A 23167-nucleotide genomic window follows, 5' to 3' on the forward strand; every position below is an offset into this window, starting at 1 on the left:
CCCTGACTTTGCACAAGACGTGTGCAATGAGGCTCACTGGGGGGAAGGCGTACTTCCGCTTGTCCCGCGGCCAGCTGTGCGCCAGGGCATCCGTGCCGAGGGGGCCCTCGGTCAGGGAGTACCAAAGCGGGCAATGGGTGGTGTCCAGGGAGGCGAACAGGTCCACCTGTGCCTGCCCGAACTGCACCCAAATGAGCTGGCGCGGGGGTGGAGCCGCCACTCTCCGCGGGGCGTCGACTGACGAGAGAGCGCATCGGCTGTCTGGTTCAGGTCGCCCGGGATGTGCGTGGCTAACAGAGACTTGGTCACCTGCTGGCTCCACAGGAGGAGGCGTCGGGCGAGTTGCGATAGCTGCCGTGAACGAATACCACCCTGTCGGTTGATATATGCCACGGCAGTCATGCTGTCCGACCGGACCAGCACGTGCTTGTCCTGCACGAGGGGAAGGAACCTCCTCAGTGCAAGCAGCACCGCCAACAACTCTAGGCGATTGATATGCCAGCGCAGGCGGGGGCCCGTCCAGAGACCCGACACTGCGTGCCCGTTGCACACAGCACCCCAACCCTGCAGGGAGGCGTCTGTCGTCACCACGACGCGCCCCGAACCTGCCCAAGAGGGACCCCTGTCCGCAGAAAGGTCATTGAAGACCATGGGGTTAGGGTGCGCCGGCCGAAGGGCGTGATCGCGACGCGCCTGTTGCCGGTGTGCCACGCACTCCAAGGAACTCTGCTCTGTAGCCAGTGCTGTAGCGGTCTCATGTGCATCAACCCGAGGGGGACCACCCCCGCCGAGGACGCCATGTGTCCCAGGAGCCTCTGAAAAAGTTTCAGCGGGACCGCTGGCTGCTGCCTGAAGTTCCTCAGGCAGGTCAGCACTGACTGGGCACGCTCGGAAGAAAGACGTGCAGTCATGGAGACAGAGTCGAGTTCCATACCGAGGAAAAGGATGCTCTGCACAGGGGAGAGCTTGCTCTTCTCTCGGTTGACCTGTAACCCCAAATGGTCTAGGTGCCGGAGCACCAGGTCCCTGTGTGTACACAACAGATCTCGCGAGTGCGCCAAGATGAGCCAGTCGTCGAGATAGTTGAGTATGCGCACCCCCTGCTCCCTGAGGGGAGTGAGGGCGGCCTCCACGACCTTCGTAAAGACTCGAGGAGACAGGGACAGACCAAATGGGAGGACGCGGTACTGATATGCCTGTCCCTCGAAAGCGAACCGTAGGAACGGCCGGTGACGAGGGAGGACGGACACATGGAAGTACGCGTCCTTCAGGTCGATCGCCATGAACCAATCCTGACGCCTGACGGACGTCAGAATGCGCTTCTGCGTTAGCATCCTGAACGGCAGCTTGTGTAGGTGCTTGTTCAGGGTACGCAGGTCCAAGATGGGGCGCAGCCCGCCACTTTTCTTGGGGACAATGAAATACGGGCTGTAAAACCCGGAGTACATCTCAACCAGAGGGACGAGCTCGACCGCCCCCTTCGCCAGAAGGGTAGCGACCTCGGCCCGAAGCACGGGAGCATCTACTCCCACTGATGTGAAGAGGACGCCCCGAAACTCGGGTGCGCATAGCCGAGACGGATCGTTCGCTCTAGCCACCGTGCCGGTCTGGGAAGAGCCAACCAGGCTCCCAGGTACCGAGACAGGGGGACCAGAGGTTCGATCTGATTCACTGCCCCCGTGGGGGGTGGTTCGATGGCTGGCAGTACGGCTCCCTCGACGCGGGGGGGGACCCCGGGGAGGAGAGCGGCTCTGCCGAGGTGCCTGTCGGGCGATATCGCGGCATACCGCACCGTCTGACTGAGGGTGCTGGTGGCCACTGAGAGTATACCCAACCGTGTGTCTCGCCGAAACACAACGTGGGGTTGCCGAACACCGTCCTGCGGAGGGTGAGAGCGGCTGTGAAGAAGACCCAGGGAGAGAGAAAGCTCTTTCTGTGAGAAAGTGGGCGCCAGGCCCTGAAAAGGACCCGGCTGGTGTTGCTGGGACGGGGCAGGCACCGTCCCAGTCCGACCCTCTAGCGATGTAGTTGCCAGGGTCGGGCCCGGTGAACTCGATCTCCCTGGGTTCACCCCGTCAGGAACGCTTCTGCTTCCGCGGAGGTTGGTGACGGGATGGTGCTCTCCTCTTCGACGTCCTTCTCCGGGAGGCCGCCTGTGCAGGGGGCGCTGGGGCCGGAGTCTGAGTCGGAGAGGGGCGGGGCTGCTGGGAAGCAGACGCCGCGCGGGACCTCGACGGACGATAGGCGGCCGGGTCGCGGCGGGGCAGAATCGCCTCCGTCTGCTTCTGTACAGTCGAGAACTGCTGCCCTCGACCGTATCACCAAACAGCCCACCCTGCGCGATGGGAGCGCCGAGAAAGCGAACCTTCTCAGCGTCCCGCATCTGTGCAAGGTTCAGCCAAAGGTGTCTCTCCTGGACCACCAGTGTGGACATCGTACGACCCCAGGGCTCGCGCCGCCACCTTTGTCGCCCGAAGAGCGAGGTCAGTGGCAGTGCGGCAGTAGCCCAGGGTCGGACTTTCCCTCGTGCAACTCCTCCAACGCCCTGGCCTCCTGCAGGATGGCCATGGCGCGAAGAGCCAAGGCAGCTTGACCCGCAGCGTTGTAAGCCCTCGACACCAGCGATGCCGAAAACTTACAAGCCTTGGAAGGGAGCCTTGGTCGATCTCTCCAGGTGGCAGCTGTCTGCTGGCACAGGTGCACCGCGACTGCACGTTCCACCTGAGGGATGTCGACGTAGCCCTCAGCTGCCCCGTCATCGAGGGAAGTCAGGGCGACCGAGCTAGTCTGACGTGCACGCGCCGAGAAGGGGCGTTCCAGGTCCGACTGAGCTTCTCATGCACTTCCGGGAAGAATGGTACCGGTGCCGACCGTGGCTTAGAGTCACGGCCGGTCCCCAGATACCACGTGCGTTGGGCGGACTTACCTGGCAGTGCGGTGCACTGCAGCCCAACACTCGCGGCCCGGGAAAGCATGGTTGACATCTCAACGTCCGCTTCATCCTGAGCTCGACCCCCCGGAGGGGGAAGCTCTAAGGAATCGTCAGGGTCGGATGCCAAGAGGACGCCCTCCGATGTTGCGAGCGACATCTCATCGTCGTCACGCCCCGTGTCCGAGTACGTGACGGAGGAACAAGGCGGCGTACCGCCTTTTCCGAGACGGTCAGACGAGCGAGGCGGGGCGTGAACGGTCCGCGAGCCGATGGCTGACGGATTGAGGCTCACGGTAATTCCCCGATCACCCTCGGTGCTCGCCGAAGCGGACGGCAGGGCTGATGCCACTGCTGCCGCAGAACGGGAAGCACTCGAGGTGGCGGCTGATTCTCGGAAGAACGCAGCTACCCGTGAACGCAACGTCTGAATTACCATCCGCGCGCAGTGACGCAACGTCTGGACAGCCATCCGCGCGCAGTGACGCAACGTCTGACTAGCCATCCGCGCGCAGTGCGGGCAAGATGTATCCACAAACGCTGCCTCAGCGTGCTGGAGTCCCAGACACACGAGGCAGACATCGTGTCCGTCCCCTTCCTCGATGAGTGCGCCGCACCCATGAGCACAGCGGGACATGCCGCGCTGAAGAAATATTAAGCCCTGAAAAGGGCTCGCTCTTTAGAGAAATGCCTTGGAAGTTGCCGAGACGCCCAGGGGAAGTCACAGGAAAAGGGACAGTCCGCTGCACCACGTCGTAAGACCAGCAACACGTAGATAGTATCTGCAGAGTCGTCAGCATCAGGATGCGAAGGCTCCGAAGAACAAAAGGTGAATGAATGCGGCACGCCGGCTCCCTTTTATACCCGGATATCCGGGGGCGGAGTCCGGCATGCAAATTTCATTCGCCAATTTTCATTGGCCTGTTCAAGTCAGTCAGAGAAGGTAGGTTCTCAAGTCAAACCCCATTCTGTCGACACAACGTCGAGAGACCGACAGAAAGGGAACTACTGTTAATGTCAAGTCAACTTTATTTATAGTGAACACACACAGAATACAGACAGGCACACAGGTTCATACACTCCACACGCACAGAGTCCAATACACACGCACGCACGCACGCACAGCGTGGTTATCTCAAAGAAGCACACATTTAAGATATCACTTAAGAAAGAAACACAGGTCAAATATTGTACGGACTATAAATTCCTATATGTAATAATACAATTTTTAGAATGTTACATTTATAAGTTATATTAATAAATATGAAGCTGCCCCTGGTCAGGCAAACGGTTGCAAACCCAAAACTTGGTCCAACCGGGGAACCAGTTCCCCTCTGGCAAAAACTGCAGCATCTCTAAAAGCCTGACAGAATAGAAAATACACGTAGTAAAAAGGTAAATAATTGGTTAAATATTATCAGTAATAATCGAACAGCAGTTGACATTTTTGTTGTGAGGACTTTCAGCTCTACCATTCCAGCTCTTGTCAGGTTGCCGCTTCCCTCTCTCAGCTCTTCCACCATATCTGGGCAAGGACTAACATCTGCTCGCTGCCGTAGACTCGGAACAATGAGAAAGGACAGCTGAAAGTATAGAGTACTGTTCTACACTCTTTGATGCAGCAAGTACATCAGTTAGGGGAAGTGTTCCTGGTTCCGGTTGATCTAACTAATGCAGCCTAAACCCTTAGAGGATTTACTGTATATTATGGAAGTATAGTGTATGCAAGGTTGAAAAGATTTAGACTGACAGAGTGTGTCTGCCTCCCAGACAGTACTAGGAAGACTGTCCCAAAGTTTAGGCACTAGATAGAAAAGGATCTACCACATGCACTTGATTTTGAAATTCTAGGTACTGTACAAACTGATATATATAAATGTAACGTCTTGACAGCTGCGGGAATATTAAAGGATAAAGAGATTATAAACTCAGGTCAACAGAGGCAGGGTCATTTCTATCATAACATCTACATCTTAAGTTGTAAAACTTTATGCAGAATGTCAATGGTTCATGCTGGAGATGAACATAATAAAACGGTTTTTAAAAAGAATTAAAGGTACAATATGTCATTATTTTGTTATGAAATATCCAAAAACCACTTGCACAGTGTGATATATTACATGCAGTTGTGTACTCACATTATCCCAAATGTTCACACGAATGTGCAAATCCAGAGAAATGGAATTGTTAAGGACTGCAAGGGTTAATAATATTTCAAATATCAGTGACGGGCTAACGTAGCATTACATTTCACGTTTCTTGCAGCTAATTCATTACGATGTCATAAAATAATGTTATCAACTCTGTGGTTCCTCCGAACTGGCGCGCCCACCCCTTGTATGGGTGTGACTCCGGTCGCCCCCCACCCCGTTATGCTGGGTAAAAATAGGCTGATAGTGAGGAGTTGGTGTGGAGGTGGGATGCTGCGAAAATTTTGAGAGAATGCGAGTAAGGCATCTTGTCTCTTTGTAGGGGTTTACTCCGGGCTAAAAGATGATTGCTGAGATTGGTTAGAACAAGCCGGCCGGGTTAGTTATCTGATTGTGAGATGGTCATGGAAAGCCAGCCGGGTAAATTATCTGAATGGTGGGATTGGTCATAGCAAGCCAGCCTGATTAGTTATCTGCACGTGTTCCTCCAGATTTTTTTAAATTAAACATATGGAGAACATATTGCTTGAGTCACATTATGTTTTCATAAAAATCAAATCTACTCATTTAAATTCTCTGTTTGAAGAGCCCTCCAGGGTTACGGATAATCCCCTGTCATCGGCAACTCTTTTTCATTCCATGGCTTTTTCATATGAAGGATTCAATTTATCGGTTCACAGAGCGAAAACGCTCATGTGCCCCCTTATCTCAATATAATCACAATAGTCAGTCACCGTTCATTACCGGAGGCAAAGAAATCACATGTCTCTCATTTCCTGCAAGGATCATAAAAAAATGTTGATACACAGAATTGTGTTGGATGGTCCTGTAGTGTTCACAAGCAGATAAATATCTTGAAATGACACAGGATAAAAAGACTAGCTGAAGAATGGGTGACTTCAGGTCATGTTTAGAAATGTGGTCTTAACAAGCAGTCCTTGTAACTTCTTGTGTCCAGTATTAAAAGCCATATAATACTCATTTTCAAGTTCATAGTTTTATTTATGAGGTCTGTTAGAACCAGGGTTCCCAAAGTAGGGGTCGGGAAATTTGACCATCTGTAGTAATTGTTCATGATTGTACGCATGTATAACAACCAGTAAATAACTAAAGTCATGAACAAGTAAGGGAAGAACCCAAGCACAGGCAGCAATACGGGGATGAAGGGGTTAACACCAGGACTTTAATTTATTTATATATATATATATATATATATATAAACAGAAAACAAAAACCCACAAGGGGGTAACAAAACAGAGTACACGATAACTAAACACACTCATCAAGAACTCAACAAAAACACTAAGATTAAAACACACTCACAAAGACTAGGATATACTCAACAGACTCTCTGGATAAGGCTTCTAGGACAAGGTAACAAGTAAAACGAACAAGCACAAGACAATAGACAAGAGGGCAATATATAGGGAGACTAACAAAGGAGATAACGATGGGCAGGTGTGGGTGATGAGACACTGGAGGAAAGCTATACTAGGAACGAGAGGGGCGGGGCCAAATGACGAGACTGGAGAGAACGCATATTATGTTCTGATTGACAATAATACGTCTCTCTCCACATAAAACACGTGGATCTGTCATGATTCTGCCCCTAGACCAGGAAATCAAGACAAGAGAAGGCAGAATCATTACACATATTATGTTAGACTGTGTTCTTTTGTGTTGTCATGCACTTATAAGTAATGCGTAAATCCAACATCATCTCAGAGGAATTCGTAACTTTTGTACGAGGTGATTTATTCATGACATACTGTACATTGAATAAACACACATTTTGTGTGTATGTATGATTATTAGAAAAATGCAATACTGCAAAAAAATGCCCCAATTATCAGCTTTGGCAAACTGTTATGATTGGAGGTTTATGTGAGTGTACTATTATTTGTGGAGTAATATTTCTTTATGCGGAAAACGGAAGAAACATTTTCTGAATTTACCTTTAGGACAGCCTTTAGTGTGTGTAAGGAAGCTGCCAGATGTTGTGTTAATATTTCTATGTTCTTCAGTAAGACAATGGACTGGAACCGTGATTTTTGATGCCATATATGTACAGAACAAGGTGTTGGGAAAAAATAACCTTGTTTGCTTGAAAGTCTAATCTATAAAAATATTATTAATGTAAGTATTTATCTCTAGAGTACTTCAACTTGTACAGTTAGTAACAATAAGATGTACAGGTTACTAGAAAGCAGCAGTGTTCATTCATAATGTACGTCTATTCAGTGACCTTCTGATACATTTTACTCACAGTTCTAATATAATTTCCAAGAATGTGGGAGCACAAGTTTATTTAGTTCCGTGACGTGTGACTAGTGCCATTCAGATTTAGTTTGGGCTTGTGCTATAGCTGGTAACACTCTTATCTTCCTCACTGTTGAAGTTGATTGTTTGTCAGAAACATTCAGTTCATCCTGCAGTGATGACATGTTACCTTGAGTTTCAATGGGAACTTAGTGTGACAGAGAAAGAAGAGAATAAGAAGAGAGGGAGTCGTGATGCATCACCAGGTAAAATATAGATGATAGACAGTCAATAGAGGATCAAACAGACAACTGACGTGGCATGTTAACAGATGTAGAATTCGGGATGTACCTGTCCCGCTCTCTCTTGCATATGACACACATGGAGGATAGAAAAAGATGGCAAAACATGTTCGGGGACCTTACATCAAAAGATCAGAGAGATAGTGACAGTCAACGTAACATTTTCAAGGGATATGTGTGTAAAAATGGGTTAGTAACATTCATCAAATAAATGAAGAATAAAGTAAATGCAGGAAAAAATACATTAAAGTAGAAATGAAATATAAAAATGCTGGTCCAGTGGTATGATTCTTGTCCGTTCCAGATCATTATAGCCCAATTTAATCCCATGTTATCAATCAATAAAACATTAAAAAAACATTATTGATAAATGGATAGCTACCCCAAAATTAGAATTCTTTCATCATTTACCCTCTTGTCATTACAAACTTGTATGACTTTCTTTCTTGTGCATGAACCCAAAAGACCATATTTCAAAGAATGTTGGTAACCGAACAATGATGGTACTCAGTGACTTGCATTGGTTTTGTGTCCATACAGTGGAAGATAATGGGCACCGGCTTTATTCGTTCACCAACATTCGTCAAAATATCTTCTTTCGTGTTTTGCAGAAGAAAGTCATACAGGTTTGAAATTACAAGGCAGTCGGTAAATGTAAATGACCACCGAAGTGTCATAAAATTCTTTCATCTAATCCGTCATTTAAATAAATAAATACATTAATCAGATATAACACAAAAATCATGTGAAATATAGTGTGAAATACAAAGAAAGTCACCTCTCACTGCTAACTCTAAAACACACTGTCAGTGTTTAGTAACATCTGAGCTCAGTGTCAGGTTGCACTTGTTATGTTTTATCCCATTTTCATAACTGTCACCCTCACTCGCTCATAGAATGTCCTGGAAACCGAATGTTAAATGTGGCCCGCTCTGCGGAAAAAAGCTCAGTGACAAAAAGCTCAGTGACAGAGAGAGAACATTTGCAAGGGGAATCTTCAGCATGCATATTCAACAGTCCCCTGAGAGACCTTCACGTTTTTAAAGGAAAGTTGTGTTATTGTGTAATCGGAACACATATAAAGATATTTTAGAAACATCTGAGAGATTTCATGTCCTCCTTATAGACATTATGATTATAGATGTTGTCGAGGTCCAGAAATGTACTAAAGACATTGTTAAATCGGTCCACCAGCTCATACGGCGAGAATACTTTATGTGCGAAAAAATAAACAAAATAACGCGTTTAATCGATAATCTCCTGTCTTGCCAGTCTATGGTGCTCGTTCACAAGAGCACTTCGAAGCATGCGCATTCCGTTTGTGCGCCTAACACCGCATGGCACATTACAGAGGAGAATATATCGATTAAACTTGTTATTTTGGTTTGTCTCTTCCACAAAGTATTCTTGTCGTTTCAAAAAAAATTATTGAGCCACTATTAGCCGATTGACCAATTTAACAATGTTTTTAGTATTTTTCTGGACCTAAAATATAACCATGATGACTATAAGAAGGCCTTGAAATCTCTGGGATGTTTCTAAACTATCTTTATTTGTGTTCCAAAGATGCCGGGAGGTCTTAAAACATGTTGAACGTCATGTAGGTGAGTAAAAAATAACATAATTTGAGGTTGAAGTTAAGTCTTTGCCATGAGCTCGTAGTAAAAATCTGTTTTCTAGCTGGTGATAGTTATGTCATAAGAATATCAGAACAGTTTGGGATACTGTGATCTAGACTGCGAGATAACATTTATTCATTTGGCAGACGCTTTTATCCAAAGCAGTTTTTTTACAGCTGTACGCGCACCGGTCTCGCATCACAGAGGAGATTGGGAGCATAAGAGGACGAGCGACCGGACCGTCAGTGAGAGAGGACCATGCCTAGATTTTATGTTGTGTTTTATTGTATGTAAATTATTTTACGTTCGTTGGTTCCCTCCTGCTTCCTTCCTTCCTTTTATTGAACTTGTTACAGTGGTGCCGAAACCCGGGAGGAAGGAAAGACATGCTGTCGGGGAGTCAATGCCACCGAGTGGCCTCGCGGTACCGGAGGGTTCGAGCAGCTCGGACGAGAGACCGCTGCCTGAAGCGGTGGTTCTTGGAGCAGAGGAGAACCAGAGGGAGCGGGGCACCACCGTCCGCCAGAGGCCGGAGCCTGTCTCGTCGGCCCAAGAGGGAGGAGCAGGGGCGGAAGAGCTGGGAGGGGCCACCACCTGCCGGGGGCCGGAGCCAGAGTCCGTCCGCCCGAGAAGGAGGAGCAGGGGCAGAAGAGCCGGGAGGGGCCACCGCCTGCCAGAGGCCAGAGCCTGCGTCCATCTGTCCAAGGGGGAGGACCAGGGGACGGGGGGCCCGCTACTGTCTCCCTACCGGAGGAGCCACCGCTGGCCACCAGGGGGTACAAGGTCTAGCGCTCAGGGCCACCGCAAGGCACCGGGAAGGAGAGTACCCCGGCTGTTTGAGGACCGAGCTACAGCATGTCGGGGAACCGGAGTAGAATTTCTCTTTTTTCCACTCTCCCCTCTCTCATTCCGGTCGCTCGGAGTGCTCCCGTCTCCGTTCTCTCGTCTCGTCGGTGCATACCCCCAGGGGATAGTCCGCCGAGGCTGGGCGATCCCCCACCCCCGAGCCTGTGAGGGGCGATGGGGGTATGAAGTAACTTAATGTTGTGTTTTATTATTTGTTTATTTAAATAAAAGTATTTTACGTTCGCCTGTTCCCGCCTCCTTCCTTCCTTTTATTGAACTTGTTACAAAGATACTGTGGATTATTACAGGTCATGAGGCAATCAATGCTGACATTTCTCTAAATAAAACAAACATCTTTGATCATTCAAAGTAGATGGTTCTGAAGCTCACACACAAATTGAAGCGTGTTGAAACGAAGGTTTAGATCCAATAGGTTTACTATAAGATCTTTATTGTAACTGTAATTGTCACGTTGTCAAGTGCTTTAAGAATAGATTGCTTCCATTCATTGTCGCACAGTAGCTTTTCTATTTTGGCCTTATCTTCAATGCTCCAAACGGCAAAGTGTGCATTTGTGGGGGTGAGAGAGAGATAGAGAACGAATGCAACACAGAGGTCAAAACAAGCGAACAAAAGTCTTTATTCACAGAAATAGGTGGGATTATAGATTAAAGTAATCCTTCGTTTATATCCTCATTTGAAAGTGACTCTGTTTTCTCTCCACTTTCTCTGCTCCAGGATGAAAAAAATCAGGTATTAATAACCAACGCCTGGCTACAGCTGGTGAGTTTTTACTTCAATTGCTTTTTGTTCTCATTTTGCCTGGCAAGCATATTTGGCCATGAATTCATATGCTTACATGTACAGACTGCTTTAAGAAATTATTTCATTTGAGCAATTGTTCAAAATCCTGCTTTTTAGTTCTATTTAATGCATTTTCATTTTACATTTTAATTCTTGAGATTTTGGGACGGTAATTTTTTGAGGGTTTGATTTATAATAGTCATATTATGTCAAATAACTTTATATAAATTTTTCACATTATCGGTCAATAGTTTTAAAACAGCCGATGATCGGGCCAAATATATCCCAATATATTAATTAAATATTCAGAATCGGTTTTGACATCGTCAGATATCACTCTGAATAATAGGCCATCTGTAAGGGAAAACTTTAGTATCGTTGCATCTCTGATACTTACAAGTGGTCCATCTCCTCCTCCTTTTCCCTGATGTGACCCACACCATCATTGTGTAAAGCTTAATAGCTATTTTGGGAAATTTAAACCATTCTCCTGCTCTGCTCAATTATGTGACGCATCTTCCCCAACTGCTCATTGTTCAGACATCCCCCTAAAAAGCATAAACAACATCAGTAATATCTGAAAGTAGGCTCAAATAAGTTGATCCTAGTGCATGGCTGTAAAGTTTTTAAAGTGAAGCCAAATAAAATATGTCACGCAATGGCTTCTAGTCTAATGTGATGGCCCCAAATCAGACAGATTTACAGCTTGGAGTGGTGAGCAGGTCTATGTTTGAAATCTTAAAATATAATGGGCAATACTTATTTTGCCCTGCTTGCATACCCTGGTAGTCCATCAGAATGTGTCCTGTTGTACTGTTTTTGTGCACTACAAAAAGTTAAACGATGTTGAAAATGAAACTCTGGAGTTGACTGTATTGAAAACATCATATATTATCAAATATACCATAATGACGTGTTGTCAAAGAGTGCCTTTTCCTAGCCACAGGGCTGATGTATGTGTGTATACTGAGTATGGCTTTTTGGGGATCTCATTGTTGCATCAGAAAAATGCTGCTTCTCCATCCAAAATCCAATTCCTATTACAGGTAAAGCTACAAATCAGTAGCAAGTTCATCCATATTTGCTCTGTATGGTCGCATAAACTAATTCAATAAAGTATGATTTTTGTTAAATTATATAATTTGCATCATTTTGCAACCACCCTCTCAATCAGCCAAAAGGTTGCCTAGATTGAAATAACTATGGTGAATAATTTATCCAACACAAACTCTGATCCCGAAGACCTTCTGGATTATATCTTAGTGTTTTTCACATCATGCTGAAAAACCACATGCTGTTGTGTGTTAATATCAATATGATGTGAGTAGTGATCCTCCGCTTCAAAACAAATGATCTACGTTTTATTATTTAAGAGGTGGTATGAGTTTTTGTATGGAATTTGTAAATCATAAATTCATAACTCCATATGCGATTGCTAAACTGTTTTCAGCTGCAATAGTTATTTAGGATACACAATTGTAGTTGTACTCCTGGGTGGAGTTAGATGCGAAACACTACGAGATATTATCTTACCTATGTGAAAGCTTCCATGTGTAATTCCAAAGTAATTACTGAAATGCCCAGGCCCACTAAAGATACTAAAAAATATATTAGGTAAATATAAACAGCTCAAGTGCAAGCAAGTGTAAAATTTCATAAAAAGCTTTTTGAAATTGCGCACATAAATTTTTGTATGGCTGGTGCCAATTGTGCGTTTTAGTTGTTAAAAGGCGTTTCTATTTTTCAGAAACATTCCTCAGCTCTAATTCACATTTATTGACCTCATCAGCCATAATGCATGAGTTTAGCCAACTGAGCACTTAACCATGAAATTAAGCTGGATAAAAGAATTTCCACATTGGGCCTTCTCTGATTCTAAACCCAACATTCAGACCGGTGTCTTACCTCAGTGCCAAGCCTGTCCAGAGAGCGATATTGCATGGATGAACACCCACGGACTGACTTAAGCGAAAATATTTTTTGACAACATAATGTATACCCACAGATGGATGCCACTTGTGCCTTACAGCATGACACATCTGAGTAAGAAATTGAGATAAATCCTGCAAAAAACAGTCTCTCTAAAAACTGATTCAAACCTTTAGTCCTGATGTTTCACTCATGACTCCCATCTCGCTAAAGCTCTGGAACAGAACATTACACAAAAAATAAGATAAAGCAGAATTGCAACCCATAAAACATATTTACAGTAACATTTATTGGGATATCGCAAGGTTGTGACGATATATATCGCAATGCACACTAACTATAGCCTACCTGTATATGTCGATTCTGAAATCACAACGGTTTGATCCTGTGTTTTATGCACAGCTCTTCCGTGAACTATGGCTCTTTGATCAGTTGGAAGTACTGCTCGATCTGAAATCAGTACGAGATTGAAAGTTTATAACGTGCATTTGAAATAGCAACACTACTCAAATATCATCATAATAAATAATATACTTTATTATCATAAAAATACCCGAAAAGTTTTGAAGAACAGCGATCGAATATGCATTTCCTGGAACAAGCCCTGGGTTCCAATTTTCCTACTTATGCTTGATAGTAGGTACTGTTTTTGTGTTGGAATAGTAGGCACTTTTGAGTGTAATGTTTACTGTATACTTACATTTGTTAATTGACTATATACTAGGGTGGCCATACGTCCAGCTTTTGGCCGGACAGTATGGATTTTAAGCTCCCTGTCCGGCGTCCGGCGCAACTTCAAGCCGGACACTCATTTGTCCTCCTTTTCGGAGTTGCGCTGAATCGGCCTTAAAAAACGCGCTCTAAAACCTTTATTGGGACGCAGCAGCATAGCGTCTGATGCCGTAAAATCTCCGGTCAAACAAATGATTGGCTGAAACAGGTGTCAAATAAATATCTGATATATAATTGGTTAAAAACGTAAACAAGCCTCCACGACGTGGAGGTGGAGTCCACGTACTGGCTACGTCACATCATAACGTTAACATGCCGAAACGTCAGACATCATTTAATCCGGAATGAACAAATGAGCACGAATTCATAACACAAAGCAGTAGAGATGCTTTCCATGGATTTTGCATACTATGTAGCTGTGAAGTGGACATTAGTTGTAAAGGGAAAGCCGCCATTGACCGACATGCCAGCACTGAAAAACATAAAGGTAACCGACAAGCTGCTGGTGCGTCTTCCCTTAGGTCTTAATTTCGAGACGCAACATCACCTCAGGATGACAAAATCTCCGCTGCAGAGCTTTGTAAAGTCTATCATGCAGTCAAGCATCACCAGTATTTCAGGAGTGCCTTGAATAAATACAATTACTGTGAACAAACACTTTTTTGCCTCTTCTGTTACACAAAGGTCTACATCAAGATATGTTGTTGATCAAATTGCCTGGCAATGAATAGAGCAGGCTATTTCAGAATCACTGTATCATGATACCATAGATATGATAGACAAAATTGTATTGTATTTGCGAGTACACCAGATGCAGTTATTCTTGCCTCACTAAATGTCGCAAAGTGTCCTCCTTTTTGGTGTTATGGAAATGGCCACCCTACTATACACTAAACTCTGCCTACTGAGTTGTGGGTAATGTCAGCTGTTAAAGTGTGCATCATTCTGCACTTCGAATTTCTACTGGAAGTAGTAGATCATCCGGGGATTTTAGGAATATTCTTTTCAACGGTTTTGGAACATACTAATTATTTTTCGAATACTATTAGGACGGATAGTATGCTGATTGGAACGCTGGCTATGTGTGTAAATTGTCCTTCTTCTGTGTCCCATATTCCGAGTTTCTGCGGGAGAGCGCCCTCTGGCTTTCAGATGTAATGGCATTTAACCGTAATTAATTGAGAAACTGAGCATAAAAATTACACCATATCGTCCCAGCCCTAAATAATGCACTAAAACAATAAAAAATGCTACTTTGTATAAATATTCTTCATACCCATAAAACACATGACTATATAAAGGTCCAGTGTATGAAATTTAGCGGCATCTAGTGGGGAAGTTGCAAATTGCAACCAACGGCTCACTCCACCCCTCCGTTTCGAAGCACTATGGTGGCAGACACAAAACTAATTTGCTTCTTTGCAGAAGGAGATAAACTATTTACGAACGTGTTCTGTAGAGCAGATTGTCCATTTAGTGCTAATGTAAAAACAACATGGCAAATTCCATGTTAGGAGTGTATGTATAAAAATAGCTCATTCTAAGGTAATAAAAACATGACGCTTCATTATGTAAGGTCTTTATTCATCTCCGACGACATTGTTATGTATATTATATTGCCTTTCTGTCAATAGATCCTTCAAAAATGTACACACTGGACCTTTAAAATGAGTCAGTGAGAGACAGAGACACAGGTGTGGAGTCCATCTCTTGTTTTTCCCTCTTGTGCTTTTATTTATTTCTGTGGGTGTTCCAAATATGTGTCCATTGCATACTTGAAATATGTGTGACGCAGATTCCCCAGTCTTGTTAAGATGTCAGCGACAAGCTTGCAATTGCGTACGCAGAGACAGAGCAACGCCTAAAGGGAATACGTTCATTAAAGCACACAGGGACATCTGAGCCACAGAGAAAGAAAGAGAGAGAGAGTACAGAACCTCCTCGATCCTCCTGGCTGATCTAATGTGATCTGTGATACTCTCCCTTCCCTATCAGCAGAATTAATCACGCATCAGCGAACACACAAACTTATCAGAAATAGATGAAAGGTCGCATTATAGTGGTGGAAACCATTCTAGATGAAATTAGGAGATTTCTGGGCATAACTAGAATGTGATGACATTAAAAGCTTAGTACGTTGCATAATATGTAAATGCACATTTTCTACATTTTCATAAATGAGGATCTACCAATGGCAGACTACAATTTACACCACAACAACGCACTATAAATGGCCTTATAGTGAACTAATAGAAACATTTATTCTCACTATCAACAAGTCTCATTTTGGCTTGCATGTCATTTCAAAAGTTTTAAGTGTTCTTAACTCCACTTCTAAATAGATTTCACAAAACAGTACTGTTCCTTTTGCTTAATCATTTTGGGAGGCTGGTCATGTCATGCTTAATAAAGCTACAAACCCAAACAAAGAAACACAAAAGCAGTTACATACTATGTAAAGCTACTGTGGTATCCCAACGCTCCAAGCTATTTTGCTATCTAAACCCCTTAAGAGAGGAGGTGGAGTTTATGCGAAAAGCAGCGAGACGTCAACATACCCAACTTAGAGTGAATTAATTGAACTTTTACTTTAACCACCAAACAATTCTACATTTACTTTTATATGTAATTATGAGTTTTATCATATGTGCTGTTGTTATCTGATGTAATGTTTTGTTTGTGTAACCTGTGTTAATTTCCCTGTGGAAAAAACGTACACATGTGACCCCCAGACCCCAGCTGGCTGTATATACATGTGCAATATGTACAATGATGACACTTATGGGTTTTTTGTGTGTTTTGTAGTCCTGGACAGATGTCTATTTGAGCTGGAACCCTGATAACTATCCGGGTGTTCAGACCCTGCGTTTCCCGTCCAGTCAGATCTGGACACCGGATATTCTACTTTATAACAGGTAACACACACATATCAAAATAAAATAAAGATCGTACAAAATAGAACAGGAAGCTGAAATCTTATATTGCATAATACATCTTGTCAGCAACACACGAGCAGCATAAAGCTGAAAGAAAAACTATTTGGAATAGTCAGCTAAATGACTAAATCTGTTTTAAATAATAAGCTAAATAAAAAAAAAACATAAAACGTATTTCATTTTCCATCTCCATTGAACCATTAACCCTCAGAAACCCAATGAATAGAAAATAGCAACAGTTATTTCAGGCAATTCACTTTGGTTTGTGCAAAGGTTTTGTGCATGTGTATTTTAAAGTTAAACACAGTTTTGCATTGTTTTTCCAAAATGCACCTTTAAATAAATTCAATGAGTCAGAGAGACAGAGGCGCAGGTGTGTGAGGGTCTGGAGTCTTGCTGTGGTTGTTTTTATTTTATTTGACTCGGAAGATGAATGAAACTGTATGAAATCTTGACAGATGAATGAAAACTGTGGGTTTCCAAATATATGTTTTGCATTGTTGTTTTTTTCTAAACGGAACGTCTTATGACTCCCTAAGCTTTCATGAAATGCTTTTATGGAGAGTCAGGGGACAAATACCCTACATAAGTCTTTGGGTCTTTAAAGTCTAATATAGAATTCCAACCACCTTGATGACGCAGGTTTGTTTACATCACTTATTTTACATTTACATATTAATCATTTAGCATACGCTTTTATCCAAAGTGACTTACAGAGAGTTCAAGGAGCATTAAGCTATATGTCAAACAAAGAGCAGTAGTACATTAGGTGCTAATACAAAGTTACTAGCTTCAACAAAATCCAGAACAATACCTGTTCAGACAAAAAAGATGTATTTGTATGTCAAGTATTCACAGAAGAGATGGGTTTTAAGTTTTTTGAATGTTGTGAGAGATGACGTTGAACATTGTTTAGTGAATCAGACAACTGAGCTGAATTCAATAATCCAACCAATAATCCAACCAATACTTCATTTTCAAGTCATAACTTGGAACTACAGGAGAGACCAATATGTAAATTCTAGGTCTGGGTGGTATGACGGTATATGCTGTTACCGCTGAATAAAATGTCAACCGTAAGTTATTTTTCTATTCCGGGTATTCCTCGGAATGTAAATAAGTAGGTGTGTTTGGGCGTTATGGTGAAAAAAACATTTGAATTATTTCACCCATAACAAATGAACAAATCAAATATATGCTTTTGACCTTCTTTCAGTCATTTTTTTCGTGATCTGCTCCAGTGCAGCACTTTCTCTCTTACCTGCATATGAAAAAGCTCATTCTCACGTATATCAGAAGTCAGATCGCTCTGTAAAGCTGTTAATAGTTTTAATAAAGATTAACTTTTGGCGAGCCGAGGCGAATCTTGCATTGAAGCGTGTGATGATGCTCGCCACGTGAGCGTTTTGACGTGATGCACCGCAAACTCGCTTTTATGGAGAAGCGTGTGTGCAAGAGATCAGAGACTCACACTGCAAAGACAAACAAGAGACAAACAAACCCACAGACAGGAAAGAGTCACAACACAATAGAAGTGTGCACACAGAGTGAAGGGCGATGAAGACCTACAGTGCAGACCTTATGAACTCCAATCATGTACATGTATTCTCATTGTTTGTGCATATATTCTAACTTAATTGTTATAGAGTTACAGTGAAATACATTATTACTATGAAATTAAATGACTCATTCCTTGAAATACATTCTTTGGTCAAATAGTTATATAGTGGTTCTGTTTCACATAGAGACATCACAATGGTCTTTCACATCTTTGCAGAGGGCTAAGCTTCCTTAAGAATGATCTCCTAGAACCACCCCAACATGCATATACTGTATATCATCATACTGTCTTTTAGCACAGTACACAGTGGCGATATTTTGATTTTTCTAATAAAAGACCATAAGTGACTGACTGTCTCAGCTGGATCTCTATGTATTCTGGCACTAACCCCCAACTGACCCCCATCATTTACATACTGTTAATTCCCATGAGCCTTTAGACCTCTACTGCACTTTCCCATAGGATAAGTAAGAGTACTGGCATGTTTGATTTATTCTGTTTTTGAGTGTCTGTTTACCCTTGTCTGATGCATTTTTAACATCACACACTGGCACACGCACATCTGGATCAGGATATGAACAGATGGGTCCAAGCTGCTTGTTTGTGTGTTTTTCTGAGGTAGTAATGTTTTGTTTAATCATATAATGAGCAAAAACATGAGTTTAACAACTAATTTATCAATTAATTTTAATAATGTTTAAAAAAACGGTCATACTCAACCAGCATCCAGCAGTACAATAGAGAAAACCGAACGAAAATAATAATAATTATAAAGATGCTATATTACTCTAAGGCATATGCTGTTTTTAAGTATTAGTCATGAAGCATGAACATTTATTTTATATGTATCTTGACACAAGTAATGAGGCATGTTTTACATGTTTTACAGCATCAAACCTACTGTACATAGCTAATGTAACACAAACTTCAAATTCTTGAATTTGTTCTGCATGCTTGTACTTTTTTAAGCATATGGACACATTTTATTCATGTACAGCATCAGTAACTAACTATTTTTCATTTTAAATTGTTTTATTACTGTTGTGCACATTAATGGGTGCTTTGTTGTCTACAATGTCTGGCCTCTCAAGGTTTTCTCTAACTTTACAACACCATGTTTTGAAGTGGCAAATTTTGACTTTCCCATCTCTATATCATACTGCAGAGAGGAGTGGAATTGAAGTGATAACTTCCCTTGAAGGAATAGTTCACCTTCAAAATGAAAATAATGTCATTTTAAACCTGTGTGATTTTCTTCTGCTAAACATAAAACAAGATATTTTGATACATTTTGGTAATCGAAAACTATTGGTCCCCATTGACTTCTATTGCATCGACCAAGGGTTTCTGTTAACAAAATGTTTCTAAATATATTATTTTGTGTTTTCAGAAAAAATGACATACAGGTTTGGAATGACACATTTTATTTTTGAAGGTGAACTATTCCTTTCACAGACAAAGTCAGTTCAGCAGAAAATGTAAGTAAACTAACGTTACTGGCATGGTTGATATAACATAGCTTTGTGTATAGAACATACTAAAATTACAGGCTATTTAATGGAAATCTTTTCCACCGATTTAGATCTGACAAGAACAGATTAAACAGAACAAAAAATTTAATCTATTGCAAATAACGACACAAAATTATTATAGGACTTCTTCAAATAGGTTTTAAAAAATAGCTGGGGTCCAATGTAAACAAATGTATCTACTTTATTCGGAGAATGATGCATACATGTTATGTCCACGATGAGTGTGTTTTCTATTTTCCCTTGATCCATTTTGCGAGGCGAGAAACTTAACATCAGTTTGTTCCGGAGAGGCTCTGTTTGTAGTAAATGTGTTGTACTTAATTTGGATAAAAGCCACAGCTAAATGAGTAATTCTTTGGGAGAATAATGATCTTGAACTCAGAGGTGAACACATGTACCACCAGATGTCTTCGACCCTGACAATCTAAAAAACTAATTCTTCAGGCTACTGCTTTGTCCATTGGAAAAGAAAATAGTGTACAGTTTATGTCCTTGAGGTGATTTGTAATAACATTTTAGACCAAAAACTCCTTAGGTTGAACGGCACCCATAAGAGAAGAGAGACGGACAGAAGACAGAGAGAGAGAGAGAGAGAGAGAGAGAGAGAGAGAGAGAGAGAGAGAGAGAGAGAGAGAGAGAGAGAGAGAGAGAGAGAGAGAGAGAGAGAGAGAGAGAGAGAGAGAGAGAGAGAGAGAGAGAGAGAGAGAGAGAGAGAGAGAGAGAGAGAGAGAGAGAGAGAGAGAGAGAGAGAGAGAGAGAGAGAGAACAAAGGTACTGATGTGAGAAGAGAATTACACACAACACTAAGCTGCTTATCCACAGGATCATCAACCTCTAATGATGGCAATGTCAGTCTTCGGAAAAGAGAACAAAACAAGAGTTAAAGATAATGCGAGTGAAATAATGGAAACTTAGATTTAATCCTTTCAGTCTTTTAAAAGAGCTAGTGAAGGAAAGGATTTGAATGAAGCACATTTCTTTCATATACTGTAAGAGCTATTGAGTAACAGATGTTTTCAGAATTGATTTGTATTTAAAAATAATTGTAAAATGTGTACTATATGTCAAATTATAAAGAAACTCCAGCAGGTTAGATCCAGCCATTCAAAAGTCAAAGTCTTCCTGTTGTTCCAATGGTAACAGTGAAAAGTTCACTGGTTCGAATTCCAGAAATGGACATATAAATATACTGTATTTCTTTAATGGATGCACTGGTCACTTCCTACCCGATATAATCTACAAATATGTAATATGACAGTATTTATATCTTTGAGGAACTTTGAAGAGATTGCTGCAGTAGTGCAAGAGACAAACAACTGAGTCTGATAACGGTAGTCAAAGAGAGAATTATATCAAATTTACAGTGACTTCCATGGACGCTTTATAAGAAACACAGTCGCATTAGCGTTTGTAAATTGATGCAAAGGTATTATAATACAAAGCATAGTGTTATAAACATACATACATTCACAAAAAAAAGATATATTAAAAACTTCTTACGATGACTGTTATGCAGGCTTATGAAAAAGGTGACCAGGGGCCTTATTTATAAAAAGTTGCGTAGAAACTGTCCTAAATTAGGTATATGTATGTGTGATTCATAGAATGAATTTACGCACAGAAAACGTGTGTACGCCTCTCTGTCAGAAATCTATGAATTAAAATTATCGTGAAACTTCACAGTTTCAGATCTCCACGTCAAAGACCGTTTTTATAAATATGAACGTTGCCGTGGATTTTTATGCACGTTTTATAAATGAGGCTCCTGGTTATCATGTCGAATTAATTAATTTTTTTATTTAATATGAGATTTTAATGACAAAATCGTATTCAGAAAATTCATGTTGAAAGTGTTCGCAGTGTACAGTGTGTATCTATAATGCTTGTATGTTCTGACAGATGCAGTGAATCCATTATTTACACAGAGCCCGGAGGTCGCTTTTTTCGCCCTGTCTTTACCCTCTCTTTACATAATATACTCTGTTCTGATTATAAAAATTTCACTAGCACCCATACTTGTATTCTTTTTTATTCACACATTCAGTCAATTGTGATATTCAGCAAGAATGCATGTGCCTCATAAATATTTGCTCCGTATTTGAGAGGTCAAAGAGCTATATGATATTCTGCAGTAGATTCTTGAGGCACATTAGGAGTTTCTGACCAGGCCAGCTCGAGAACGCTCCACGGATTTCTGCCGAATCGAAATGATCATCAGTCTTCAAGTTATTCACAAATCCTAGCTGAGTTTACTCCCAGTGTAAACCTTCAGTCATCAGTCTTAAAGTTGCACTTTTCTTTGTTAACTCAGTACTGTCTCAAAAATGACTGATAACATTTCCTTTTATCTAGTTTGGTTTTTTTAACCGGTTATTTCATTTCACCACGACCCTCTTTAATAATGTAGTTTTAATTACACATTTGTCACGGATAATTAGAATCGCTATTGAAATATGTGTATAAACGATAGAATATCTGAAGGTGTAATTGGCCCCTGCTTCATAAATCTACATTATGCAAATTTCAGATGTCACTGGTTGTCAGAACACTCTGGAAATCTTTATTAGAGCCACATTCTGTTTGAGGAAGGAATGTAAAGAGCTTTTAACCTACATCATCCTGGTTTTGACTTAATGGAATGCCAGATCATGCACACCATGAAATATTGCATATGGCAACTTGTATCATTCAGACAATTACAATGGCACTTTTGGCAGAAGGCAGTCGCTTAACCATCATACTAAACCATATTAGGATGAGACACGCAGAAGGTATTGGCAACATGCTGACTTTGCTATTTGACGCCAAGGATGACTCAAGAGAGGATAAACCTCTAAAAATGAGTCAGGATGCATTTAGCTATAATGTTCAATGATGGATATACTTTAGTAGCAATAAACCAGACACAATTGTTTTAATTGAGCAGATGCTAACACACACATTTACACATTTGTGCAGATGCTTTAATCCAAAGTGACTTCTAATGCATTCTAGATGTACAGGATGAATAAATTGTCTGTCATCTACATAGATGCTATTCAGTCAATCATGCTAAAACAATCGGTTGTAAAGCAAATTTCTTAGGGTCCCATCAATTCATGCTATCTCAGTGAGGCAAGAGGTTATAAAATACTGCTTTTTATAGATAGACAATAAACCACCTGTTACCCACATCAACAATAAGATAAAAGGCATCTGTTATTTCCACAACAAAAGAGCATTTAATAGTTTCAATCAATACTGAAACAGATAACCTTAAAGGCACAATATGTAATTTTTACCGTTGGGGTCACAAACAACAACAAAGGCTTAGTTTGTGGACGATATGAAAGGGCGTTGAATGGTGGTAGTTGTTTGTAATCGGGTGTAATCTAATCGACTGCAATCGAATCGACTGCATGACTCTCTACGCATATCAATGGGAGTACAGTATGACATCAAAGTACTGCGACAGCATCTCAACACTGCGACAGCATCGTTAACCCCTTCAGGGATGAAGGGGTTAACGAACAGACTTTAATAACTAATAAAACAGGAACAAAACAAACACCCTCGATGGGGGAAACCA

General features: G+C 42.1%; 1 protein-coding gene across 1 annotated transcript in view; it reads left to right on the forward strand.

The window, feature by feature from the left end:
- The window catches only part of chrna8 (cholinergic receptor, nicotinic, alpha 8), a 59183-nt gene that overhangs the window by 26110 nt on the left and 9906 nt on the right, over window positions 1-23167 (forward strand). The window contains exons 3-4 of the mRNA XM_079462278.1: window positions 10844-10888; window positions 16376-16485. Of these exons, the coding sequence (XP_079318404.1) occupies window positions 10844-10888; window positions 16376-16485 (155 nt within the window). The remainder of the gene's footprint in view (window positions 1-10843; window positions 10889-16375; window positions 16486-23167) is intronic.

Source organism: Barbatula barbatula (genome assembly GCF_947034865.1).
Source record: "Barbatula barbatula genome assembly, chromosome: 8".
NCBI classification, from domain to species: Eukaryota; Metazoa; Chordata; class Actinopteri; order Cypriniformes; family Nemacheilidae; genus Barbatula; species Barbatula barbatula.